Source organism: Scomber scombrus, chromosome 12 (assembly GCF_963691925.1).
Source record: "Scomber scombrus chromosome 12, fScoSco1.1, whole genome shotgun sequence".
Taxonomy (NCBI): domain Eukaryota; kingdom Metazoa; phylum Chordata; class Actinopteri; order Scombriformes; family Scombridae; genus Scomber; species Scomber scombrus.
The window spans coordinates 3,488,330-3,515,940 of record NC_084981.1 but is presented as its reverse complement, the minus strand read 5'-3'; the positions used below and the strand labels follow the sequence as shown (position 1 = coordinate 3,515,940).

The following is a 27,611-nucleotide window of genomic DNA, read 5'->3' as shown; positions in this document are numbered from 1 at the left end:
AATAAACATGCTCTACATTCTCACTATAAAAGACCCATAGAGTCTTTTATCCAGGGAACTTTTGCACTTGCAAAGATATACAAGCCCTACTGATTATCATGTATTTCAATATGTAATTAGGACCCACACACTAAAATTTTGCCATGTGAACCCTGTTCAAATAACCATAAGTAGCCTGATTTCAAGGCCTATTCTTCCTGCTAATAACTAAATCAGTGTTTACTATAATATGATGTGTTAACAGCAAAAATCCCTTTGACCAGAGGGGACATTACACACTGTGAATTCCACGACTGTGTGACAGCAGGGACATAACAGTCATGGAAGTGATTCTGATAACAAAACAACATAAGGGCTTAACACAGGGATAAAGCAATATATTGGACGCAAGCCAAACACGCTTCGTCATCCACAGGTGACACAGTGAAGAAAGATTATATTGATTTTTCTATCTTGTATAATATGAGTCCCAGGTCAGCGCGGGTCATAATCTGATTTCTTGCTGCCCACGTTTGCCGCCTCACTGATTAAATGCCAGTATTACCATGTAACCTTTATCTGGGAACTAGCACACACACATACATGCACACACACATACACACACACACAAGCAAAAAGTTTTCAGTGTGTAGTTTTTTTCCCATCTGCAACAAAAAAGCAGCTTTTGCTGTCAGTCATCTCGCTCAGATGGACACGTAAGGCCTCTCTCTCCGTCTCGTGTTCACACGATGACCTGTTGAGCTGCCGTTGACCCCGGCTGATTTATACTTCCCCTCTTCCTTCTTCCCTTTCTTCTCCCGCTATCGCTCCATGAGTCGGAAATTGACACATATCCATGAATGAGAGAGAGCGAGAGAGAGAGACTATTCCCCTCAAGAGCTCGTTAAAAGCCTCTCATGGTGGTGAACTTGTCATTGCAGAGAGTGAGGGTGAATGATTGGGGGGGGGGATGTGTCCCGTTGGAGGGGCCTCTGTGAAACCAGACTCATGTCTTGGTCTGGGGTTGGAGAAGATGTGAACCAAAGGCCGGTTGGATACAGTAATGGTTGGTGTTTTGCTCATTTTGTTGCCTTTTGAAAATGATCACTGTGAGAAAAATAATTAATGGTCGATTCCATTCATGACATCTTTAATCTTGTTTTCAGATTCTGGTTTTCTCCCTGTTGTGACAGAAGAAGAAGGTGAATGGTAAAATTATGAAAAAAACCCAAAGCATTCTTAACTGGTGCTGAGCGTTCCTTAAATCATAGTGGTATCTGATCATTGACGCTGTAGCTAATTAACAGTGATTCCTTAAACCTGCTTTCATTGATTTTGGCCCCTTGGAGGCACATGATCACCTCTTAAGGGCATGTTTTGTCCATTTGCATATCCTGCCGACATGGAGAGCAACATTAGCATTTATTTGGAATGGCTTTTCTGGCCAACCGGTGAATGTAAGTCCTATATTCACTCTGTTTGACAGGTAGCTGCTAACATACAGCTTGATGAGAGCGCTGGAACTGAACCACAGCAGTAAATGTACAGGCCATAAACTCAGCAGCCCTTTCACATTACACACTTTTTCCCTTTCTGATATAAAAATAAGAATCAATGCACATTTCAAAACCTTTATAAAATTACAAAATTAAAGTTGACTGTTGAAAGACTTCCAGAGAACATGAGAACTGGAGAATACTGATTACATCGCTGAATTAATCTAGTGTTCCAGTCCCTTTTGTTCTCTTAAACTTGACGGTTGCCTGGCCTGTGTCTGCACTTGTCTGTTGTAGTTATGTTAGTGTAAATTAAACTAATGCAATGTGTAAAGTTATTTTCACTACTTGGAATCTTCAAGTTAAACTCATGTAAGTATCAGAATCATCTGTATTGGCCAAGTATGTTTACACATAATAGAAATTTGACTCCTGTTTAGTGGTTCTCACTCTATTCACATACAATACAACAGCAACATGTGTTTACACTGCAGGATATGTATATGAAGTTATGTAAAGCACAATCCGTACAATAGAGTGAAACAAGTCCAGTTGCATTGTCCATCAATGGAGTGTAATGCTCAATCAGTGGATTACTCTTATCAAGCTTATCAACTCAATAGTTTTAACTTAGGACCTCCAGTAGACTTCAAGACTATTATATTTTATCTTAAATGAGCAGATTCAGTGGCATCTAGTGGTGAGGTTGTAGATTGCAATCAACCCCCCTTCTCCCTCTACAAGCATATAGGAGAACCTACAGTGACTGTAAAACTTATGAAAAACATGAAAGGCTTTGGTCTTTGGTTTGTCCATTCTGGGCTACTGTAGAAACATGGTGGTGCAAAATGGTGGGCTCCTATGTAGATATAAAGACTAATTCTAAAGTAACGAAAACAGAACAATTCTTAAATTCTGCGCCTTTAAGTTGACAATATATTTCATTTTAGAACTTTATGACTGACTTTGAGCCAATTCGTTACAAGCAACATTTCAGATCTTCTCACCTTTACCTCTGACTGCATCACTACTTACTTTGGTGAGTATACTGTGATCATAACTGATGGAGATGTTCAAAAAAGACCAACGTTTTGATTATCCAGAATGATCCTTTAAAATAAATGAATCTAAAAAGTCACACAGAGTTACAGCTATGTATAAATGAGTTTAATTGACACTATCATAAATATAAGTTGCTAAACAGAATCAAACAACAGTTGCAACTAACAAGCAGGGTAATATGGAGGTTAGTTGCCCAGCTACTGTGGCTCAATGGTGGGCTAGTATGAACCCTGCGCCCCCCTCACTGAGCCACCTCTGGTGCTAATTGTGTCCTGAGGCTTCAGACAGTCAGAGGAGCAGTTTATAGAGGAACAGAGCGGAGGGCAGCTCAACCTGGATGTTTCACTCCTTTTTATCCCCCGGTTTACTTTCCTCCTCCTGTCTTCCATTCTTCTTTTCCTCGTTTTGCTTTTAATTACATTTTTTTCTCTGTTTCCTGTTAAAGAGATTCCTTGTTTTTCTTCTTCTTTTTTTTTTTACATAGCTTTGCTGCAGACATTATGAGCCACTATAAAGACATGTTTATTTGTATTTATTTAACACTGATGTTAGTGGGCGATTTGCAGGAAAATGTTGTAAATAGAGTCAAACCTCTTTTCGTGCTTCCCCCTCATTTTCTCTAATTTCTACACTTTTTTTTTTCTCCCCACTGACGAATGTCCGAAGTGTTAGGTAATACCACCCACTTACTTGTAAGCACTTGTGGCAGAAAATAAATGCAACCACATGCTGCCGTTTGTGTATACAGTATGTGTTTGTATGTGTGTGTAGTCGGATGCTTTCTTATGCACTAAACTGTTAACCAACAGCAGGCTCGAGGCCACGGGGTCGAACATTTTCAACTTACATCATATTTCTCCCTCGTGCCGAGCGCGTCCGTCTTAAGCTGCTTCAGTTCAGAGAATAAATACATGATGCAAAGACAGTTTGCATTAAAACACTGAAGCTAAATGACACTGTCAGCATGGCACTTTGTCAGGGTCTGAGCCTTTAGTGCTGCGCTTAACTCCCAGTGCATTAAACTGCCATCTTTTTGGATTAGGGGAACTAGCAGCAAGACTGGCATACGTGTGTGTGTATGTATGTGTGTGTGTGTGTGTGTACTGTATCAGTGAGAAGTAAAGGACACATCATGAACCTGTTGCTATGTCTGTAATAGGAATGTGTTTCCAGATAACTACTGTTGACAATGTGACAAACAGTATTATGTTTAATAGTATTTTCCAGAGTAATTAACTATAATAAGTTACTAGTCATAGTCTTTGCTCTTTCTAAAAAGTTGCTATTCTCTAAATCAAATATGTCCAAACTATTTCATAAAGGGTCGTGTGTTTGCAGGTTTTTCTTCCAACCAATCAAGAGCACACGATTGGATCAATCAGCTGTCTGAAGACTGAAATCAGTTGATTAAATGGGTCAAGCCTGGTGTGCTCCTGATTGGTTGGAATGAAAACCTGCATCCTCATGAACCTTTATGGAACAGTTTGGACACCTCTGATCTAAATGGAGAGAAAGTGTAACCAGAGCTGTAGATATCTGTAGTATCAGTGTCAATGTTGGCAAAGTTCCAACAGCTATTTTTTCTTTATTTGTCACTAACCAAACAATACAATCTCACTAGAGCACATAATGAAAGGCCACAGTTCCCCCTGCACAGGTGTTACTTATTGAGGCTGATTGGAACTCCTGCCTGACATCACATCTGCCTCTCCTATTGGATCATGAAGTCTGGTAATGTTCCACCTTCATCAACCTGAGCAGAAGCTTAATTAGCCAGCAGTGGAAACACCTGTGCAGGTGTGCAGGTTCATTAACACTGACCCTTTATTACCAGGTATACATTTGTACATAATATATTCAGTATAATAACCTATCATTCCTTAGTATATGGTATATATTATATCACCATTTATCTCTTTTTTTTAGCTATATGGTATTATGTCTGTTTTTGTGTGTTAATTATAAAGATGATAAAAATATTAAAATGATAGTGATATGTTATTCCACCATTATAATGACTCTTAAACAAGAGCGTGACCGACACCAACCAATGAATAACTTCCTCATATATAGAAAGTCACCATGAGGTCAGTCTTGAGAAAATTCATCAAATGCTAAAAACAAAGCAGAAAAGCCAACATAACACAGTCGTCCTGTGACAGAAGGGCCTGTAGTAGCTGTTGTTTGTTTCTGTGTGTGAGTGTGCGTGTGTGTGTGTCAATCACAACAGATGCTAAAGCATGCTTTGTCATAGATGGACGAAAAGCCATCTGTCATCTGCATAAAGCGGCGTCTTTTCTGCTGCTCTTAAAACACTCGTATATCACATGATGTATAGGATTTGGAGGATTCTCTGTCTCTCTCTTTTGGTACGTCTCTATTGGAGCCACAGAGCTCTTATGTAATGCTCATGGTATTACGTAAGTGTTGGGTGGGGGGGTGTTGGGGGGGGGGGGGGGGGGGGGTAGTGGTGGAGGAGGGTCGACTGTTGTTTCTCTGCCCCTGGAGTGACGAGCCGTCCGTCTCCGCTCGGGTCAATCCACATTGATCTCACACAGCTCAGGGATTTGACAACTGCCTGTGTGTGTGTGTGTGTTGGGTAGTTGGTGTATCCTTCCCATGTGAAGACTGCCTCCTAGTACTCTAGTCTGATAACTCAACGAAATCCAAGCAGTGGTTTAATACTTTTTTTTCATACAGTAATTCATTTTATAAATATTCACTTCTTCATTTAGTGTGTTTATCGCTAAAAGGAAAATAAAGCAAAATCTCTACAAATCTACCAAAAGACTCATTTTCAACTGGTGTCCATTGAGTCTCCTCAGCATCTCCTCTAGAGTTCATACATGTGCAGATTGGAAAGTCTTAAACTCTTAAATCACAAGTATAACATATGTACCTATGAGCAGAATATGTGACATCCTAATTTGGAGCCAATCGTGGTCCAGTAACCAGCAACTTACACAGGTGTGATAGGAGGAAGTGAAGCCTCCAGTGCACAAACAGTGAGCATGGATTTTACATTGAAGCAGGGTTAGGGTTAACTTATGTCCAACAATTAAACAGAAATCAGAATGATGATAATAAGAAAAATACAACAACATTAATATTAATAGTAGGAGTGCCTTGGTAGCTGAGTGGTTAAGGTGCATGCCACACTAAGGCAGCATCCCTGGTTTGATTCTGGCAAGGGACCTTTGCTGCAGGTCACCCCCCCCCCCCCCCCCCCTCTCTCTGTTTCCTGTCTGCCTCTATGCCATCCCCTGTGAAATGAAGGCAAAAAAAACCCAAAATAAATCTTTTTTAAAAATAGTAATAGAAAAGCACATGGTGACATCAAGCATATCAATCAATCAAACTTTATTTATATAGCAGTGTTCATTCATGTTAATGTAGTTCACAGTAAAGTGACAAGCTGATAAGACAGAACAAGTGTAGACTGAGGACAACATAAAGAACAAAAACAAAAGAGCAAATTCAGAAGAAAAAATTGATAAAAATGTTTAAATAATTTAAATAAAGTAATATAAATGAGAGAAAATAAAATAATTAATAAATCAATAAAAATAAGACAATAACAGAAATAGTTCAGGTTAAAATAGAATAGCATATTCATGGATTTTAGAGTTTTAATGGGGGAGAAGGAGGAGAAATCATTTGGTGTAACATTCATAATAGACAAAAATGATTATTCAAAGTACAAAGTATTTTTTATACATGTTAAAACATGTTGGTTAAGATAAGATAAGATAATCCTTTATTCGTCCTTCGATGGATCCTCAATGTTAACTGTATCGCAGCAGTGAATTGGATAGTAAAAAATAGAAAGGATATCAATAAAAGGAATAAAGAATTTAAAAAAAGAAGAAAACTATTGTTAAAAAATAGTAACATAATGTACAGGAGTAATATTGGTGATGTCAGAATGACAGAATGAATATACCTGAGTCTAATTTTGCTATTAAAGAGGCTATTTCAAAGATTGAGCTCTCCACAGCTGAAAGTAGTTGAAACAGCAGTGAGGAAGTCATATCTCCTGTGTTGTTCCCACTCAATGCAAAGTGGATCATAAATGAGATTTTAAAATTCAAGTTCAGACATGCAGTCATTGACGATCAGGCACCTTTCATGCTACTTTTGTTCAGCTTTTATCATCCTCTATCCATCTGAACCTGTTTATATCCAGAGTCAGTGTATCACAGCACAATGCAGGCTATTAGTCACAAGTTATTTAAAGGTCATATGTGTGAAGATCTGCACATTTACACACATGCTCACACAGTAGCAGAAGAAGAAGAGGATTGGGTTAGATAGTGTGATTAACCCTGCGCGCTCCCATTCACGTTTTCAATTAGACGACGTTAAGCTTCAACACATCCCTGCAGCGGAGGAGTGTTTAACCGCCTGTGAGCTCGGATAAGGAGACTGAGCCCAGGACTGCTCATCTCTAACGAAATAATGTGATGTTTAGCTCCAGATATAGAAAAAAAAAACAAGATTCTCCTTTTGTGAAAGTGTGTGAAAGTATCTACACTTCAATTTGAGCTGCTTACAACATATGAGCTTTTTCTCATTGAGTTTCTGTGCTGTTGCGTCTTTTTTAAAACTTGTTCTTTGTCATTTATTTTGAAATATTGAAGCCACAAAAAAATCCAATCATCATCCTGGTGCCTCTCCCAATGTTGATCCGAGGCCACCAAAGACTCAGTTTCTCTAATACTGACTAACAACAATCTGTCCATCCCCTTTTTTTTTTTTTTTTTTTTTAACTTTCTGCTCCCTTCATCCCATACTGTAAAAAGCCCCTCAGAGAGAAGCTGCAGACGGCACTTTACCCATCCAAATACCCCCCTTCCCCTAACTCCGATTATACATTTCCAGAAAGGGTTTTAATGCAGCAGCTACTGTAAATCACATTGATTTTTTTTTTCTTTTTTCTAAATCCTCAGATTATGCAACACTTTTGTCTCACTCACTGTTTGACACGCACTTTTTCACAGAATATTTAACGAGATTAGCGCGATACGAGAGGGTGACGTCGCGGCCCGGGCCGCCTCAGCTATCGGCCATCAGCCACCGTACTAATCCTCAATCATGTTGGATGCTCATATGTGACTGATTCTGGTTTTTGAGATGTTGACAATGTACATTTGTGTTGTGAAGCACTTAGCAGAAGCTTTTATCCAGCAGAGTGGCAGAGGACAGCGGCCGCATCAAACATGTGATGCCATCGTGATATGCAATCAGAACTACAAGAGGGTCAGAGGTTAAAGACACAAGTTTGTCTCCAGGTTTTAAAGCTGTAATGCTGAAGAGTTTCCTCATGTCGAAGTCCATTTTTGACTTACGTGTCTTTAATTTGTATTTGTCATTGTCATCAGCTGAGAACTCCTTGTCCACAAAGGATTCAAATCCATACACACATATTGATTATTGATCATAAACCACAATGTCCTTAGTTCAGGTTTAGCAGGTGGTCTTTGTTGCATCTCTCTGATCTAATATTAGAAAAGTTCATGGACAATGAATGTATAAACTCAAAAATAAGATGCTTCCAGGCTGTATCCAGAGGCTGTTCCAAATTTGAATTAGTCATAATGAACTAAGAGGAACCTGCATGTTTACTAAAACACAGATTAGAACAGATGTAAAGCAAAGATGTTTATCAGTTAAAGGAGTAAATATGTGGAAGATATACTTGAAAAAGAGCTAAAAAATGAGCAACACACTCCATAGATTTAATGTGTGGTGCATGTTATGTACAAAGGCATCTATTTAAGGTGTTACAGTATGTTTCTGTATGTTTGATGATGAATGAAGAAAGCAAGAACTTTGAGCATTTGAATTACAACCATTTAAAAAATGAACGAAATCAACTAAAACTAAAGTATCTAATAAAAGCATAAAAAAACTCCTGCTCCTTTACAGAGGTGATATATATGTCATCGTGTTTTAAGTCAACCAGACTGTCGGCACGTGTCTGAAAATCCTTCCTGCTGCTGAACTTTTGAATATTGTTTGAAGAGAAGACACTATTTTAGAATTGTGAGCACGTGTTTCTTCCCACAGGAGGAAGCCTATATGTGAGGAAATATGAGTGAGATATTCTGATGCTGTCAGCTCAACAAAAAGATCAGTTATTGAATGAGTTATGAAAACTCAACGTGGAATATTTCGGATTAAAACTCGTCAAATCGTATAGCAGTGGACATGAGCTGCTATAAGTCATTTACAGTATATTAATTAATTAATTCTTACAGTACGTTGTTTCTCTTTAGTCTTGTGTTCTATACATTTGCCACTAAAATGTTTGAAACAATTACTATAGATTAGCATAAATACAGAACACATTTAAGATTTCATTCATTTCAAATAACTATCATCATTTAAAGGTGTTTGGTGTCTGAATGTTATCATCTGTTCTCTGTCTGTCTGATCTGCACCAACAAACACACTTTACCTTCCTGTTCTCACAACATGATTGGCTGCTGTCAGATTGATTCAAAGGTTATATGCTGTCAGGAAAATATTCTGTTTAAAATTGTAAGCACTTTTTTTTTTTTACTTGGAGAAAGATATAAAATCATTCCGAGACTAAAATCAGTGAAGCAGGGAGTCACTGTGTTAATGTAAAAGTCAAGTTGCAAATCTTTTAATTATTTTTTAATACTAAATCATCAGAATCCATGTCACTTTTAAACCAGGAGGACAAAAGTTGCACGGTTGACGGGAAGACAACAGGAGGTTTACATAGCATGAAATTAACATTACCTAGATATTTGAATCTTTTCGCTGATGTATGAAAAGTAGACTGCAGCTGTGATCATACGTGTTACCAAATGAGGTGAATCCATATACTTTTAGAACAATCTAAACATATCAATCAATCCTGTCACTTCTGTCGTATTTCCAACCATTAAAGTAGCCACTCGCAACATGTTTGCTGCCTCTAGTGGTCAAAACATGTATCATCAAACATGGGTCACCAAACTAACCACAAAAAATCTGATTTGGGATGTACTGCACAATTGTAGTATATAATATGTAGTATATGAAAGTATACTCATTTCACACTGTTGAGTTTATTCTTTGTAACAACATGAGGCTCAAATTGAAAATTGAAATGTCACAATTTATGGTTTGGCACCAGGACTTGGGATGTTCCACTGTGCTTAAAAAAATAGATAAAGACTTTAACAACTATATAAACTTTGCTCCTCCAACAGAACCACACACCTTGTGTGTGTGTGTGTGTGTGTGTGTGTGTGTGTGTGTGTGTGTGTGTGTGTGTGTGTGTGTGTGTGTGTGAACAGTAGATATTTCATGGTATGTTGCCTGCCCCCCCCCCCCCTCAGGAAGCGTCTGTATCAGTGCCAGGTTGAGGTGAAAGGAAAGAGAAAGGACAGCTTTGTGGCGATGGCCTGTGACACACACACACACACACACACACACACACACACACACACACACACACACACATAGAGTTGGCCTGTGTCCATGCCTGCATTGGCCAGGTTCAGTGAGCCTCTAATCTGTGAATTGAAAACACAAAGACTTTCTCATTGGCGCTCCAAAAGGACCAGTCACGCCAGCGGGCTGAGACTGTTGTTGTTGTTATTTCAGGAGGGCTGTGGGATCGTTAAAGCGGAGTCTCATCAGTATCTATGGAGCCTGGTGTGTTGGTGTGAGTGTGTTTTTGTGTAGGTATAAATGTGTGTATGAGTATGCACACAATAAGTGTCAGATGTGAGATGATACAGAGACTGAACTTAATTGTTTTCTTCCCTGCATGTTTCACAGGCAGCAGTGTGCTTTGCCTGTTTTTGCCCATATTGTGCGTGTGTGTGTGTGTGTGTGTGTGTGTTGCACTATTCTTGGCACAGGCTGTCCTGGCTGTGAAGGTTCAGTGGGAAACACATTCCAGTGCTGGAAATGGCCTGGCAACGACACCAGAGCCATTTTCTGACAGATTTTTACCAGCAGAGTAGATAAGCACGTCTTACTGTGTGACTCTGTATTTGACATCTGAGGCGTTCAGATGATGCTCTTATCAAGTTACACAGTCATAATCATAACAGTTCAAAAAAGGATGTATTAGCATTTTATATTTATAATTATTATATAATTTATATATTTTTTTATAGTTAAGAAAACTAAAACCAATCACTTTTTCCTTTACATACCTGTTTTCATGACTGTTTGACAGGTGTTAGTAGGTCCCTGTTGGACAGAGCCAGGATAATATGGCAATTTTCTACATTCTTCTTATTGTCAATACAGATCTCATGTACAGACCTAAACTAACAAAGAACTAAAGGTGTGCGATATGATAATATTATAACGTGAATGATTAAAATGTCTCCATGATCTGTAGTTTCGTTCTGCAGTGCACTTTGTATCAGTTCAGCAGCGCAGGCTGCTAGCAGGAAGCTAACAGGAAGCTAACAGGAAGCTAACAGGTAACAGTACCAACGTGGTGAGAGCCTCATACCCCATCTCCAGTTTGGTGGTGAAAAGTACAGCAGTTTTAATGTCCTGCTAGGAAACTCACCTGCTGCACATCATGTTAACCTGACAGCTGGGCTGCAGTTAAATGCCACCGTTTAGCCGTTAGCTCACCTGCTAACTGGTAGCAGTGACTTCTGTCATGGTGCTAGCTAGCGTGATGTCAGCTCTGGCGTGCTGCGTTGGCCAAATATATCAACACTTCTACACAACATCAACTGTTTGCTTTTCAGCTATGAAATGAGTTTGGTTTTACTGTTTTAAACAAGTCCAGATAGACTGTCACTGCTTTTTAACACCTGCTTTAGTTTATTTATTGAATTGTTAAGTGTTTTAAGTCTTTCAGTGGTACATGTTTTATGTTGTTTGTGAACCCCTAAAAAGACACATTTCTGTCATTGTGTGATAGACAGTAATGTTTTTTTGAATCTTGAGCACTGTTCAGTAACCAACGTGTGAAAAAGAATCTGATGCTCATTTGTGGAGGAATCGCCCATCCTACAATGAACTTATTGTCTGTGGGATATATCCTATTCCCCTGTGATGTAGACCCTCCATTGTAGTCCAAAAACTCTTAATAACCCCTCAGTGAGCCACACTGCTGCACCAGTTCACAGTTCCTTCATTACAAAGATAACGGTCATGGTAGTTTGATTAGGAAAAAGACTCCAAAGACTAATAACAGCCTTCACGTTTCCAGTCTCTGGAGAGTAGTTCCATGTGGCAGACACCACTCCGTTAGCTTGTTGTGCTATATGTACGATGTAGCACGTAGCCCAACGAAACTTTGTAAACACACATGCAGTAGTGTCTACTTTCCAGAGAAAACATAACACTCAACACCAATATTACCATTGTACATCATGTTACTAAAATGTCTTTATTTATTTTTTATTACTGTTTATTTATTGTTGTTTATTCTTTTTTTTGTATTAATGTTTTTCTATTTTTTTAACTAGTCTATAGAGACATTTAATGGTTTTACAATACTGCTCAGACAAGAATAAAATGTTTTTCTTCTTTGCTGTTACTCTCTCTCTCTCTCTCTCTCTCTCTCTCTCTCTCTCTCTCTCTCTCTCAATTTAACTGTTCAATTTAATTGGTTTTATTGGCATGACATTGTGGATCAAACATATTGCCAAAACCCAAAAAAAATCAGGAAAACAAATCACAAACAATAGAGTATGAATAGTAAACAACAAAATATAAGAAAGGAAAAGCGAAAATAAAATTAAAAAAAAAAAAAAAGAAAGTAAAAAGTCAGTTACATTGAACTATGTCTTGCTTTGTGACATGCAGTAACATATTCTCCTGCCAGTTCTACTGTTACACTCTGCTGTCTTCTCACAGCAGGGTTTCAATCAGTCCGTCTTTTGGGATTTTCTGATTGAATTTGACGAAGAAATTTTTTTCTAATTTCTTCTTGTTAACTTGGAAATGAATTTTCTGTCTCAACTTCTCCTGTTCCACAATGGGTACAAATTCTCTTTGTTCTTTCTAGCTATTTTTTTCTTACTGCGACCAGCTTCAATAGCACTCTCCACTCTCCCTCTCTCTCTCTCCTCTCTTTCTCTCTCTCCTTTTCTCTCTCTGTGCTCCTGTCAGTTCCTATGAGCAGACAGGCCAGTGTTGTGTTTGGGCCACACAGGGCAGGCTGAAGCTGAAGCCGCCTGACTCACAAGCTCTCGGCTGTTGAGAGAGAGAATGTCACTGCACATTGGGTTGCCTTCACGTTACACAAGCTCACGCACAAACACACACACACACACACACACACACACAGAGCGAAGAAACATACAGTGCACAAATCACACACACACACATGGTGACGCCAGGCTGAGGCTAATTTTAGCCCGGCCGCTCGTGTGCAGACTCCAATGCAACAGGAAATGCACATGATGGCTGTGAATGAATACACGGCATATTATGGCATGTTGTGATTGGCCACTATTGTGTGGCAGTGATGGATTGGTGGTGTCACTTCTGTCAGGTCAAAGATGGAGGGACAGAGTGGTGTCAAAGTGATATTTCACTCAGAGCGGCTTCACGCTGAGCATGTGTGGAGCGTTTGATTTCATCTCTGGGTTATTGCCTGATGTGGTTCAGGTTTTTCACCCCAGAACTGACACCAAATAATCACACAACGTGCAGGAAGATGTTGATTTTGAAATCAATTTTTGAAATTCTGAAAGACTAAATGTGATATAATTCAATAGCTGTAACTGTGGAACGACACCGTCAATTCAACTCTTCAATAAATACATTTTTGTTCATTTAGATGTGGAAGATGAGAGAGAGACAAAGTCCTGATGTAGCTTCAAGGCTCAAAGCAATCTCACAATCAGCTTTCCTCTGTCTTTCTGAGAAAATCACTTTACTGGAGTTTGCTACTGCAGCTGCTGCTTCTACAAACCTTTCTGATGTCACAATTTAAGTTTAAGTTAAAGAAGAATTATTTTGTGAACATACAAAAAAAAGTAATTTTAATTTGGTTGAAATTGTCTATCAAATCTTGTATTCTCTATTATCTACTAATATCTATTATGCAGATATCACGAGTATTCACTTTAAGTCTACACTTAAACCTCATTGAATAACCTTTTTTTTTTTTTTTTTTAATTATTGTCCTTATTGTGTATTAAAACATATGGAATACCAGACAACATGACTCTCTTTTCCAGGTGTAGATTGTCAGTTATTTGTGTTATTAATAAAAACTTTTTTTTTAATTAATAGAACCCAAACAATATATCAGTCAGCCGATATTATCAGCCAATATTGGCCTCTCATGAATATATTGGTATCAGCATATGTTGTCCAATATGCACCAATATTTGCCTATATAAGTTATATAGGCAAATATTGGTGTTCTGTTCTGTTTTTTTAAAATTTAGATTATTTTATAATTATTTAATTGCCAGATGTCAGTTTATACAATACAGTTTATTGTTAAACTGTAAAATGTCATGCCTCCATTACATATCTTTGTCACAAGTGTTTGATAACCACATTTGAGGAATCATTGCAAAAACTGTGTTTATATTCTACATATATAAGATTATCTGCCAATATATTGAAATCAGAATTTTCATTTTCCCTAATATCAGTATCATCATCGGCTCGAAAACTCAAGTATCAGTCAGGCTGTAGTAATAACACAGAAGGATTTTGAGTGAGGTGTTCTTACTTGTGGAACCCAGAAGCTCCTGCTTCACCTCAGCTCTAGTATGATTTAACAGCACACTCAAAAATCTAACGCTCTGCATACTGAATGATTATTTCCATCACGGATTAATTAGCATATTGTTGTCTTGATTCATGATTAATTTATAGTGTTTCGTCTAAATAATTGATTATAAAAATCACTGCTGACTAAACTATTAACAACTAATTACTATTATAACTAACTTTCAAATCCTGGAACTCTAAAATCTCACTGCAAGTTGGGTTTGGCAGGATATTTCTGAAGTTGCTGTTGGTCACTATAATAACATTAGGGAGAGCACAGACTGGAACTGCATTTGTTCTTTGTACTGAGTGAAAGCTGCTGTTTTCTGCTTGTAAGAAGCCTCACTTCTGTTGTAACTGTGAACAGAAAAATAATACAACAAAGTCAAATAGATTTAGCTGGTTTGATCAACGAAAGCAGATATTTGGTATGAATGGATCTGCAACAGTAGATACAGTAGATACAGATGATGATGATGATGATGATGATAAACCATTGATACCATAAGTCCACCAGCTGTCTCACCATCCACTAGGTTCACCCAGACTAGAATTTGGACTTGGCTAGAAGAGTCTGACAAAGTCACATTTTGCTGAAAGCCTATTGCAGGGGTGTTCAATTAAAATTCACTGAGGTCCAATTTGTGAAAATTTCCTCAAGAACATCATCATGTCCGTGTTATTTTTCAGTACATTGAAGTAGCATTGTAGTTCCATCAGCAGCTTTGTCTAGTGGCTAGATTGTAGACTGTCTCATCAATACAGTAGAATTCATTTATTAGTATTTACACTCAACTTGCGGGATTCAAATAAATAAGAGTGTCTCCGCGTGTCCGAATGCATGGATTCAATTGGCTGATTAGCGTCACATGAGAAGATTCTCTATGCACAATGGTCTGTGAGTTTCTGAGGGCCGCTCCACTTTTACCGTAATAGCTGGAGAAGCTGCAGCTGTTAAAATAGAAACGCTTGGACAAAATTTAACAATCCTCAATATTCCATCAGTTACAGGTCCAGGTCTGGATTAGGACAGTCTGGGTCGGGATCCGGACCACGGTCCACCTATTAGTGACCTCTTGCCTATTGGTCTGTCTTGATTTAGTTGTATTAGCTACTCAAATGTGCCCAGACCTGGTTTTTATTATGTTCTGTTACCTATTCTTCTTCTTCAAAAAAAATTGTTTTTATTCTGAAGCAATAACTGACATTCTTTTTAATATACATAGTTTTTTTATTTTAATCAAACTAATGTGTGTGTATTGATTTACATCTGCTTTTTATTCTTTGTCTTTTACTGGCTCTGGGAATGTTTTGTCATAATTGGCATTTAGAGATGAAGATGATCATGAAGGAGATGAAACAATTAATGAAAAATGAGACATGACTTCAGTTCCTCAGTGTTTATCATCTGATTCTCACACACACACACACACACACACAGAGAGAGAGAGAGAGAGACTAATTTGAATTCACTGTTGCACCACTGTTTCTTCTCCTCCTTACTGGATGTTAAGTTCAGTCGAGCTCAGTCGTCCATTTGACTTGTATCTGCTCCTTGATTTTATTTGTTTGTTTATTTATGTGCGGTTGTTTGCTTGATGAGACGTTCCACATGAGTCCCCTCAGGACATCTTCCTTCACCTGCAGTTCATATTTATTTTGTCCTTTCTTTCTCCCAGTGTTTCAGCATGTGTGTGTTTGTTTTCTTTCTCCCCCTGCAGCGATCCATGAGTTCCCCAGGGATTACTTCACCAACAAGGAGCGCGTTGATGGAGCAGTGGGCCTGCATGTCCTCTGTGTGAGTGTCACCTGCACGACTGCACACACACACACACACACACACTCACACTCACACACTTACGGTTTGATATAGTCACTGCATTTCCAAAGTAGCTCTTGCTTTCTTCATTTGTGGAGGTTTAAATCAATGATATAACATTGGAAAAAGGCCTCTGAGAAGGAAACAGGGAAGCTGAGATTGCAAGAAAAAAGCTCTTTAATAATACACAGTTTGAAAAAAGACTTAAAAAAATGCCAACTGATGAATAATAATTACTGCTGATATTTCCTCCTGCCGGTGCTTCATCAGTGCTGAGATGTGTCTTCAAGGCTTTTTATGCAGCAGCAAATCACTATGCAAATTGCTCTGTTATTAAATATACTGAACACTATATACAGATATAGCATACAGGAGACCTGTAAAGCCCCATGTTCACTGCATGTCAAATGATCGAGTGACCCTGTGTCAAAATCTAGTTTTACTGCTTTAGTATTTAAACTCAAACAGTGAATATTCCTAAATCAAGTTGGAAAAATACAAAAAATGAACACAAATTAAGTATTATTCCAGCAGTGGAATATTGGTCGTAATGGACTCAATGACAACATATGATTGTTAACATATACATTGCACAGAGTACAGTAGTATGTGGAGGAGAGGGGCAGGGGTCAGTTGAAGCCCCAACAGCAGATTTCTTTCCCCGGGGGCCCCCTTAACAGTTTTATCTGGCCAATAGTACAATATATAGTCTGTTGTTTAGGGCCCAACCGATACTGGATTTTTGGGGCTGATGCCAATACCGATATTAGGGAATGAAAAAATTCCGATATTGATATATCAGCCGATCAGTGCTCTGTAACAGTAAACTTCACTGTGAGTTTAATATGTATAAATTAAACTTCAATTAGGAAAAAGGATCAAATATACATAAAATACAGCCTATATACAGTATCTTTAAAAAAGAAGAAAAAAAGAGGCACATATCCGATGGAATAAACACAAATACCGATATATCTGTGATAGGCCAATATCGGCCGATAATATTGGTTGACCGATATATCGGTCAGGCTCTACTGTAGTTGTATAATGCCGCTGTGGAAATGTACACTATGCATAATAGTCGAATATGACAAAATATACTCAAACAGGAGAATTAAGTCCAGTCTGTAACCATTTCCCAGAAGATATAAAATATAATAAGCTATAAAATATAATAAAGGTTTTACAGAATATACTATGGGTATAGTTAAGAAGATCGACTGTGGAGTCTGGATGAATCAAACAATACACCAAAATCAACACTCTGACACAAATAGACAAAAAAGGTGTAAAGAAAAGTAGAAAATAAAAGAATACACAGTTATTTCCCAGATAATTGAAAAAAATACACAAAATTTGAATGTACTAACAAGTCTCTAGATTCAAGATTCAGTTAGATCCCAATTTCCTTCACTCATTTTAGTCACTGATATGAACTAAGTCCTTGTGTCCAACATCTACAACTAGCTGATACCACTGTGGAAATGGAAATTGTTCATCTTAACACACTGTAGAATGAGTTGATCATGCATGTGTAGAGAGAAAATCCTTGAAATCCGGTGTTTCAGTCTTCTGTGTGCAATTGAGTTTGTAGTTCTGCTCCATTGGGTTGTAGCTTGTCATCAAACATCCAGATTCAAACTTCAGTTAGGTCTACAAAACCTGACCTGTAGTCAGAACTCACATTCAAGCTTCTAATCTGGAACACAGGATGATAAAACAAAAGCTTAGATCTAGTCAGATTCTCTCATTGTACTCTGTATTATCTGGAGAATAACAATTAGAGCTAATCAAACATTAGTAATGGTAAAATCACATTACCAACAAGAACATAGTAGTCTCAAATTTCAGAGGATTATCTTTATCTCCAATTTTTTTAGAGGTACGGTGTGTGGGCTTTAGTGCCATCTAGTGGTGAGGTGGCATATTGCAACAACGTGTATACCCCCTGCCCCTTCCAAGCATGTCAAAAAAATTACAGTGGTCACAAAACTTGCTCAAAAAAAAAAAACAAGACCCTCTCTAGATTTAGTGTTTGGTTTGTTCTTTCTGGCTTATTGTATAAACATGGCGGTCTGTAGAAGAGGACCCACTCCCTATCTAGATATAAAGGTCCCCTATTACAAAAAACAGATCTCCAAGGTAACAAGAACACAAAGCTTCTCATTACAGGGGATTATACACTAATTAAATCATACTGCTCTGCTAGATGGTACTAAATCCTACACACTGCACTTTTAAACACTTTTCTGTACATGTTCTTAATATGATTGAACAGATTTGTATGTAACACCTTTTCATAATCAAGTTACATTTTTACTAAAATAGATTATATAACCTGGGTTACAAGTCAATGTGTTTCAAAGAATTGCCTGCTTATCTCTGTAGTCAAGGCACATAGCAGCAAGAATTTGAGAATTCAAAGAATTGCCCGTCACAACACACACACACACACACAGACTCCACTAAAGTGTAACCTCGCAATGAGCCGACTACCAGCGTGTTGTAATGTGGACAAGTTTGGCAGATGTTGAGCAGAGGCTTATGTGGGATGTGAGGACACACTCACTGACTGTCTGAGGATTCAGACACCACACCCTGCTGTACATGCCAAACAGCAGTTATGTTATTTTATACTTATATACTAAATTTACGTGTTTGTGGAGCCCTGATCTGTTTATTTCTCTACAGTATACATTCTATCATCATCACTTCAACAGATACTTTATACCTTGTAAATACCCCTTTTATACTTACATAATAACAAGTTTGTAGTCAAATAGTTAAAACAGTACATTTGTACAACTGAACAGCCTTCAAATAAACAAAATATGCTCTGCTTTACTTTGTCTTATAGTGTTTGAAACTGGCTGCTGTGTATTTGTTCACTTGCTCACAAAGCTGTGTTTTCCCAATGATTTAACACAGCACATTCATATATTTTTGACAGCCTACACACCCAGAGTGCTACAATAAATCTTATTTATACAGCCAAACCTAATAGATTACTTACTGCCCTGTGCTGCCCTGTTACCCTCTCTGTTGAACAGACTGTTGCTGTCCTTTCAGCACCACAGCTGCTGCTGCTCCTGCTGCTGCTGCTGCTGAAGAGATCAAGAACTAATTCACACTCTAAACCAAAATAAACAGTAATGTAGCTAAAGTCAAGTTCACTAATGCATTCCTCTGCTAGGCTTACTTTTACAGTAAATAACATGGTTACATCCACTCAGGCTTGTGCTGCTTCAGGATTGAATTTAGAGTAACTTGCCACTCACTGCGTTGGCCAATAGATGAGACACTTTGCAAGCACTCTGCAACATCCTTGACTACTGACAGGTCTGATCAGAGCATCATCCCTGCTGTATCCTTTGACTCAGTTATTTTACACTCAACTGGACAAGTATGTTTTACGCTGATTTAAAAGCTAATATAATTATCAAGCCTTGTAAGTGTGAGACATGTGTAGAGGGGAACGATGGCTGGAGCTGTGATTCCACTTTAAACAGAGAAAAATGGAGTTTTAATATAGAATATTTTTCAGCATGTGTCTTGACCATGTGAGTGTTATTCCTCACCTGTGTGTGTGTGTGTGTGTGTGTGTGTGTGTGTGTGTGTGTGTGTGTGTGTGTGTGTGTGTGTGTGTGTGTGTGTGTGTGTGTGTGTGTGTGTGTGTGTGTGTGTGTGTGTGTGTGTGTGTGTGTTTTGGCCCCTGCAGGCAGTCTACATGTTCTATGCCTTGGCCTTGGTGTGTGACGACTACTTTGTCCCCTCACTGGACAAGATATGTGAGGTAAGAGAAGCACTGCAGGATATTACTGCACTTCTCCTGAGCTTACATCACCACACAAGAACTCTACTCTGTAATGCTTTGAGAGGCATTTCTGTTCAGAATGTGCTTTTCTTTCATTTGTTCATTCCTTTTTCTCTCTCTCTCGCTCTCTCTCTCTCTCTCTCTCTCTCTCTCTCTCTCTCTCTCTCTCTCTCTCTCTCTCTCTCTCTCTGTGACTCTCTTAACATCAGCGTCTTCATCTGAGTGAGGATGTTGCAGGAGCGACCTTCATGGCAGCAGGCAGTTCAGCTCCAGAACTGTTCACCTCTGTCATTGGTAAGAATGATGCATGCACACACACACACACACACACAGACACACACACACACACACACACACACACACACACACACACACACACACACACACACACACACACACACACACACACACATAGCATATAGTACACTTTATTTGATTTGAGTAAAATGAATAAAATAAGGCAACACAGAAATATACAGTAGCTTAAAACACTGCAGAGAATATATGCATGTGTGTGTGTGTACATGCATGTATGTACACACACACATGCTTATAGCTCACAGTAAGGTATCTAAAGCAGCTTAGTTGCAACACTGTTGTTTAACAATTAACATAAATAACTGTGTTTTACTTGTATTAGCGCGTCACTTAATCTTCCTCTAGTGTTCATTGCTCCCCCTTATATGTGAAACACAGACACCAATAAAGCTTTATACATGGGGTCTGTGAGAAGATATTATATATTGTTTAGTCTGGAAGGTGTAGTTCACATGGAGTGCTTATGTGTGTTGATGAGTGTGTGTGTGTACCCATTCATTTCCTATGGCAGTCATTTTTGGCAGCAAATGAATATGTTCAAAATCCTAGTGGAGGAAATCATGAGGCCTTCAGGCAACCAAATGAAAAACAAAATATTTATGATGTATGAAATTTGTCATTTGTAATTTGTCCTGAACACTGGAGGAAGATTAAGAAGTGTGGAGAAGTGGAGAAAAAGACAGTGATGTTGAAAGTGTATTGATACTGGACCACATTGCAGTTCTTGCAGCAGGAATGATATATGTTAATTAAATTAAATTTGGTAGAACCTATTCATTGCTTTTGCGTATTTTGGTTCCCAATATTTTGGCTTATATCTGCCCCTTTTTAAACCAAATTAAAGAATAATAATAAGTAGATTTATTATTAATCTTAACTGTATTATTATTCTGTTACAATAAGCAGTGTTACTTTCGTACTTAGACATACAGAACTATCTCAATACGACCAAAAAAACCCCAAAACAAACAAGATTCATCCCTGAAATGTGAGCAAACAGCTTGTCCTGGTCAGTAATCAGTGTGTGTGTGTGTGTGTGTGTGTGTGTGTGTGTGCGTGCGCAGGAGTGTTCATCACTAAAGGAGACGTCGGGGTCGGCACCATCGTGGGCTCGGCCGTCTTTAACATCCTCTGCATTATTGGAGCGTGTGGGATATTCGCCGTACAGGTAAAGTACAAAACAAAACAAAATACTCATCCATGAGAACAATAAAGAGCAGACCTGTCTGTGTCAAGCCTCTGGCAGTATTCATTCTTTAAAAAAAAAAAAAAAAATTTTTTTAAAAGAGATATTTTTTTAATTCTCTGCCTCAAGCAACTGAACATTTTTAGCAGTGTGTCTAAGTTGATACATCACAGTTTCACATTAAAAACCTTGGATGGAAACTACACACACACACACACACACACACACACACACACACACACACACACACACACACCTCTCTACAGAACTCCAGTTATTTTGCAGCAAAAGTGTGTGAGTCAGAATATTATATGTGTCCCGTTCACCGCTGTAATCCCACAAGGAAAGGAGGAACATACTTGAAAGAATTTCTTTTTTCCAATTTAAATTGCGTATTACATAAGACCTAAACACACACACACACACACACAAAGCCTGGTTTATCTTGTTAGTAGTGCACAGTAGTAAGTACCTTGCGGGATGTGTTACTCAACAGGACCAAAAAATGTAGTTCAGTGTCTACAAATGTTATTACTGTCTCACTCTTTCTCCCTCTATCTGTCTATCTGTCTATCTTTTTGTCTCCCAGGTCATTCGTCTATCCCGCTGGCCTCTGCTCAGAGACTCTATCTACTACACCCTGTCTATCACTGCTCTGATAGTGGTAAGGAACAGCTTGATATCTACACCTTGTAAAAAGAAAAAAAAGATCCATCTTGATGAGTCCAATGATTTTCACTTCTCTGTAATTTCTCTCTTCCATATTACAGTTCATATATGATGAAAAGGTTGTTTGGTAAGTCGAATTTATGGAAGTATTGATTGCTTAACAATCACTTACATCCTCAGATTACAACATAATTCACAGTTAATTGATTTTTTGGTGTGTTTTCCAGGTGGGAAGCTCTCACATTGATTCTGATGTATTTCGTCTACATTTTGATCATGAAGTAAGTGTGACACAGAGTGTAAACACCCTGGATTTTTACAAAGGATGGATGGTTCATTGATTGAGAAAATGAGTCAGGGAGTGCAATTGTTAAGCGTTGGATGTGATGTCTTCCAGGATGAACTCCTACGTGGTTCGTTTTCTGGAGAGGCGGAAGAAGAACTCGGCCAGTTTGAGGAACGGAGCAGCTAATAATGCTGAACTGGACGATGGCTGTGATGCTACTGCTGTTCTACTGAAGAAAGGTACGATTTTAGTCTAATAGGGATTCTTCCTATTGTATGTTATGTATATTATGTTATAGTTATACAGTAGGTACTACAGTTCTTATTTACTCTAAAGCCTCGGAGCTCTTTACTTTATATAGCAGTAATACCTGACTGAATAGGAGTCTAAACATACATATTAAAGATAATAGAAATGGTTTAATGTCAGATGTAGACATGTTGTTGAGTTGTATGACTCAATGTGAAGCAGCCAGCTGTGTGGAATACATTCAGTCAGTGTGCTACTAAGATGTACTGTATGTTCTTGCAAACATATATAAAACATGGTAGAGAGTGCACAAACATGTCTACTAGTGATCATCAGGTATACATATCATGTATATTGTATAATGACATGTGTTTGTATGTGTGTTTGTGTGTCTACAGCGAACCACCACAGGAAGCCGTCGGTGCTGATGGTGGACGAGCTGCTGTCAGCTTACCCCCACCAGCTGTCCTTCTCTGAGGCCGGCATGAGGATCATGATCACCAGCCACTTCTCCCCGAGAACCCGCCTCACCATGGCCTCACGGATGCTCATCACTGAGGTGAGGATACACACACACACACACACACACACACACACAAACACAAACACACAGGTGCACTACAGCTGCACGTTTGATTGAAAAAAGATTGCTGCCATTTCCAATTTGAAACAGGCTGCAGTGTGTTTTTCTCTGAGGGAAAAGACAGACTCTTTAACTAGGTAATCTGGTGCTGCATCCAGGCGCCGGCCAAAAAATGAGCTTCAGCACTGAGGATTCCAGACATTACTAGTTTTTTTAAATATATTTCAAGGACTAGACCAAGATGCTGTGTCCAGAAGAATAACTACATTTTATTTGATGTTTTACAAATGAAAATCATATAAAATCTTCAAGTTTCAAGTTTCAAGCTTATTTTATTGATATAGCACTTTAAGAAGCAAACAGACTTTGCACCACAGTGCTTCACAAAGGCAGGCGTATGTATGCATACAAGCATAAAATCCAAATAGAACAACATTTAAGCAAAGAAATCAGATAACAAATAAAACAGATTAAACACAGTTAAAAGCCAGAGAATAAAAGTGAGTCTTTAGAAGCAAAGTATCTACAGACTCAGCCTGTTCCAGAGCCGAGGGGCCGCTACAGATAAGGCCATGGGTCACTGCCAACATGTAAAGGTGGGAGGATCTGAGGGGTCTGTTTGTGTTGTAAAGGGTGAGAAGTTCTGAGATATATGTAGGGGTGAGACCAAGGAGGGATTTATAGGAGTGAAACCAGTGGTAGAAAACAGTTCAGTCCTTCACCTGCGTCTCCTGCCACACTCCCGCTCACAGTTTATCACCCTACTAAACTCTGACAGGTTAATGAAATACTCCAAAATCACAATCGACTTTAAGAACATTATCGATAACACTTTATATGAATCATACAAAACATATGGCTATTGCAGTCTTAATAATGGAGTCACAATCAGAGCTCATGTGTGCATTGATGTGTGTGTTTCTGTAACCGTGTGTGTGTGTGTGTGTGTGTGTGTGTGTGTGTGTGTGTGATACAGAGGCAGCGTCTCATCAACACACGGACTTTGACCAACGGCGACTCTGACGTCCCGGTGAAAGGAGGGAGCAGGCGAGGAATAGAAAACGGGCTGTCCGGGGCGGAGAGGGGAGCCAACGCTCATCGCGACGAGGGCGAGGCGGGCAACGAGACGGAGAACGAGGACAACGAGAACAACGAGAACGATGAAGAGGAAGAAGAAGAGGATGGAGGGGGACCATTTGTACCCTTCCAGTGCCCAGGTACCAGCTGGACATGGAATATTTCTACATTGTGAGAGTGTAGTTGAAATGATATGCCTCTATGTGATTCTTTCCGAGGGTGAGATGAGAAGAACGATATTAAACTCTTATCTGTGTTTGAGCAGTTAGCTTCAGATGTGATCAGTTTTATCCTCCTTCCAGTCTTTAGACTAAGCAATATAACCACATCCTGCCTCCAGCTTGGTCTTGAAAATGTGGTACAGTCCTCTTACGGTGCAATAGTAAGTTTTCAAATGGTTATTGTTGGATTTATTTAGAGAAATACAAGTGAAAGAATGTTTTTTCCCCCCTTCAGTGTCTATATTTACCACCAGAGTCTCTCTGTTGTCATCCATCACAGTGTTTGTCCACAGAATCAATCTCCATCCATCACTCCATCATCCAGACAGCTGCAGGCGGTTTAAAATCCATTTTGCTGAAATTATAACTAAATAGATAAATGTGCTCTTAAGTTTTTTTTATTATGTTTTGATAATGGAGGTATGATTTGGTTCAAACTTGGAACTTTAGTCTATCTTTCACTGATGTTGCAAGCTGCTGATGCAACAGTTAAGATTTTGATCAAATCAACTGTTTTAATTAAATCATGTCTTTATCAAAATTAAAGTTTGAGTTCATCAGGTTAAGGTTTTTTTTTTAAATCCTATCAGGCAGCAAATTATTCTCAATTTTAAAGGATGTTTAAATGACTAGAGGACCTCATAATAAGGACCCCATCTTTACCTCATATGTTCTGTGTGTATACAGCTGGTGTGTGTAATAAGCTGAAGTGGCTGCTGGCCTGGCCTCTGTGTCTGCTGCTGTACTTCACCGTGCCCAACTGCTCCACGCCTCGCTGGGAGAACTGTTTCATGCTGTCCTTCGTCGCCTCCACCCTGTGGATTGCCGGCTTCTCCTACATCATGGTCTGGATGGTGAGCGATGGGAGTAAACACAGAAGGGTTGGGGGGGGGTTGCAAACATGGATCCAGGCGAAGAGACAAATGCACAGAAAAACAAATGTTCAGAGAGGTCGACAAGTTATATTGGAGAGCAACAGTTTCTTTTTTTTGTTTCATACTCAGATGATGTGTAGTTTAAAGGCCTATTTATTTAGAGACGGGCATTGCAAATGAGGCTATAAAGGATGTGTGGAATGTGGCACTGGTTCATCCTACATACTTGAGTCTTTAAAAATGAACATTAAATGAATAAAATAAAATGAGATTAAAGGAGAAACACAAACTAGAACGATTTCCCAGAGGCTATAAACCATTCTTAAAGATCCCACACATGCTCTAAGAAATAAACTTAGTCTGCTTGAAATAATATGTGTCAGTAAAATTCTAGAATCACTTGCCTTAAACTCAGATTTATGGTGAGCACAGAGAAACTTTCCCACTCGATTGTCAATTGAGTAAAAGCTGGTAGAGGAGGAACATTGGAGAAAATGAATGAAGGAAAATGTAGTAATAATAATGCATGAAAAGATGAGAGGATACTGCAAACGAAATCAATACCAGCTTTATTCTTGTCATTTGCACCCCTGAACAGTGCACCGAATGGAATAACACAGTATTTAAAGTGCAAATGGGGATAACAGCTTATGAGAATTCAGCAATGGCAGCTGGCGAACTAATACTACATTGTTCATTTTCACAAATGGAGTGTTGTAACAGCATACAGGTGTGTCTCTGTATCCTCCAATCAATTTAGTAGAATTTTAAAGCTGCACTTATCAACGTTTCATCAGCATTACAAAGGGAAAAACTAAGTAATGGTGAAATGTGTTGCTTGTTCCCCTCAGAGTTACGGAGGATTTTAGTGTCTTTCAGCTCATTGTGGTTTCACATTACATTAGTTTTACTGGCCATCAACCCTGTATTACGGATGATCGATATTGACTTTTCTGCCGATATCCGATATTCCGATATTGTCCAACTCTTAATTTCCGATACCGATATCACCCGATACCGATATTTGCAGGCTTTTTACACCAAAACTGTTAGATAACAACATAACTATCCTATTGTGGAATTAACACATTATGCCTAATTTTATTGTGAGGACCCACTGGATGCATACATAAATGCAACATGGCATTCCAAATGTAAACACTGTCTGTGCAAAATAAGAGAACAACTTCAATTTAAGTTATGGAAAAAAGTGCCAATATGGCACTGCCATATTTATTAAAAACCCGATACCGATACTTCCCGATATTACATTTTTAAGTAAATAGGGTAGGGACATCCCTACCCTGTATACTATCTGTCACCAAACACCAACAGCAGCAGCAGTAACTTGCTGATGAGACCAAAAAAAGAGATACAAGAAAAACATGACTCCAAATGACTGCTAATGTTGCTCCTTGTCTGTCTGCTAGATGTGTAATCTGTAGTCAATTAGACAACTGTCTGTTAACATGTTAGCCATATCAACTTTACAAGGCTAACATATGCAGATGCATATGTCAACCATGTAATGACTGTAGTAAAGTTGACATGGCTAAGGTGGTGACAGGCTAGCCAACACATCCAGAAAGAGTCAACCTGTAATAAACTAAGTTAAGGCCGCTTTAATGTTACAATGAAAGATTTTTAGCTCACCTGAGTCTAGCACAACAAGCTGTGATCTCAACACTGACATATTATCACCTTTTAAATTTTATAAATCAATACATTGACTTATAAAGCTGTAATGATAGCTGAACATGTTAGCTCACAATTACCTGTTTACAAATTTAGCAAAATAATTGTAAGTCAAATATTAACTCTCCCACCAACTCCTGACAAAAATATCTGCCTCTTTATTTCGTTAAAAAATGAACGACCACGAACATTGTAACATCATTCTGGGTTCAAATCCTGTCTCATGCTGTCCTCGTCTTCCTCCTGTCAAGTTAAAAACAACACAACTGCTGACATACAAGCAATAATAGCCTGTCCCTGTGTATGTCTCTCTGTCAGGTAACAGTGATTGGCTTCACACTCGGTATACCAGATGTCATCATGGGCATCACCTTCCTGGCAGCCGGCACCAGCGTCCCTGACTGCATGGCCAGCCTCATAGTCGCACGACAAGGTAATCACACACACAACATGACAGGTTACCAAGCTGTCATTTAACACACACACACACACACACACACACACACACACACAAACACGGCCCAATAGAAGCCAATCAAGGGAATCAAA

The 27,611-nt window shown here is 38.7% G+C and overlaps 1 protein-coding gene across 1 annotated transcript in view; it reads left to right on the top strand.

Moving 5' to 3' along the window:
* slc24a3 (solute carrier family 24 member 3) overlaps window positions 1–27,611 on the top strand; it is a 90,985-nt gene that overhangs the window by 59,968 nt on the left and 3,406 nt on the right. The window contains exons 3-14 of the mRNA XM_062430323.1: window positions 15,992–16,068; window positions 19,808–19,882; window positions 20,113–20,197; window positions 21,286–21,389; window positions 21,997–22,071; window positions 22,178–22,203; window positions 22,304–22,357; window positions 22,474–22,601; window positions 23,010–23,170; window positions 24,171–24,411; window positions 25,180–25,346; window positions 27,381–27,495. Coding sequence (XP_062286307.1) covers window positions 15,992–16,068; window positions 19,808–19,882; window positions 20,113–20,197; window positions 21,286–21,389; window positions 21,997–22,071; window positions 22,178–22,203; window positions 22,304–22,357; window positions 22,474–22,601; window positions 23,010–23,170; window positions 24,171–24,411; window positions 25,180–25,346; window positions 27,381–27,495 — 1,308 coding nt within the window. The remainder of the gene's footprint in view (window positions 1–15,991; window positions 16,069–19,807; window positions 19,883–20,112; window positions 20,198–21,285; window positions 21,390–21,996; window positions 22,072–22,177; window positions 22,204–22,303; window positions 22,358–22,473; window positions 22,602–23,009; window positions 23,171–24,170; window positions 24,412–25,179; window positions 25,347–27,380; window positions 27,496–27,611) is intronic.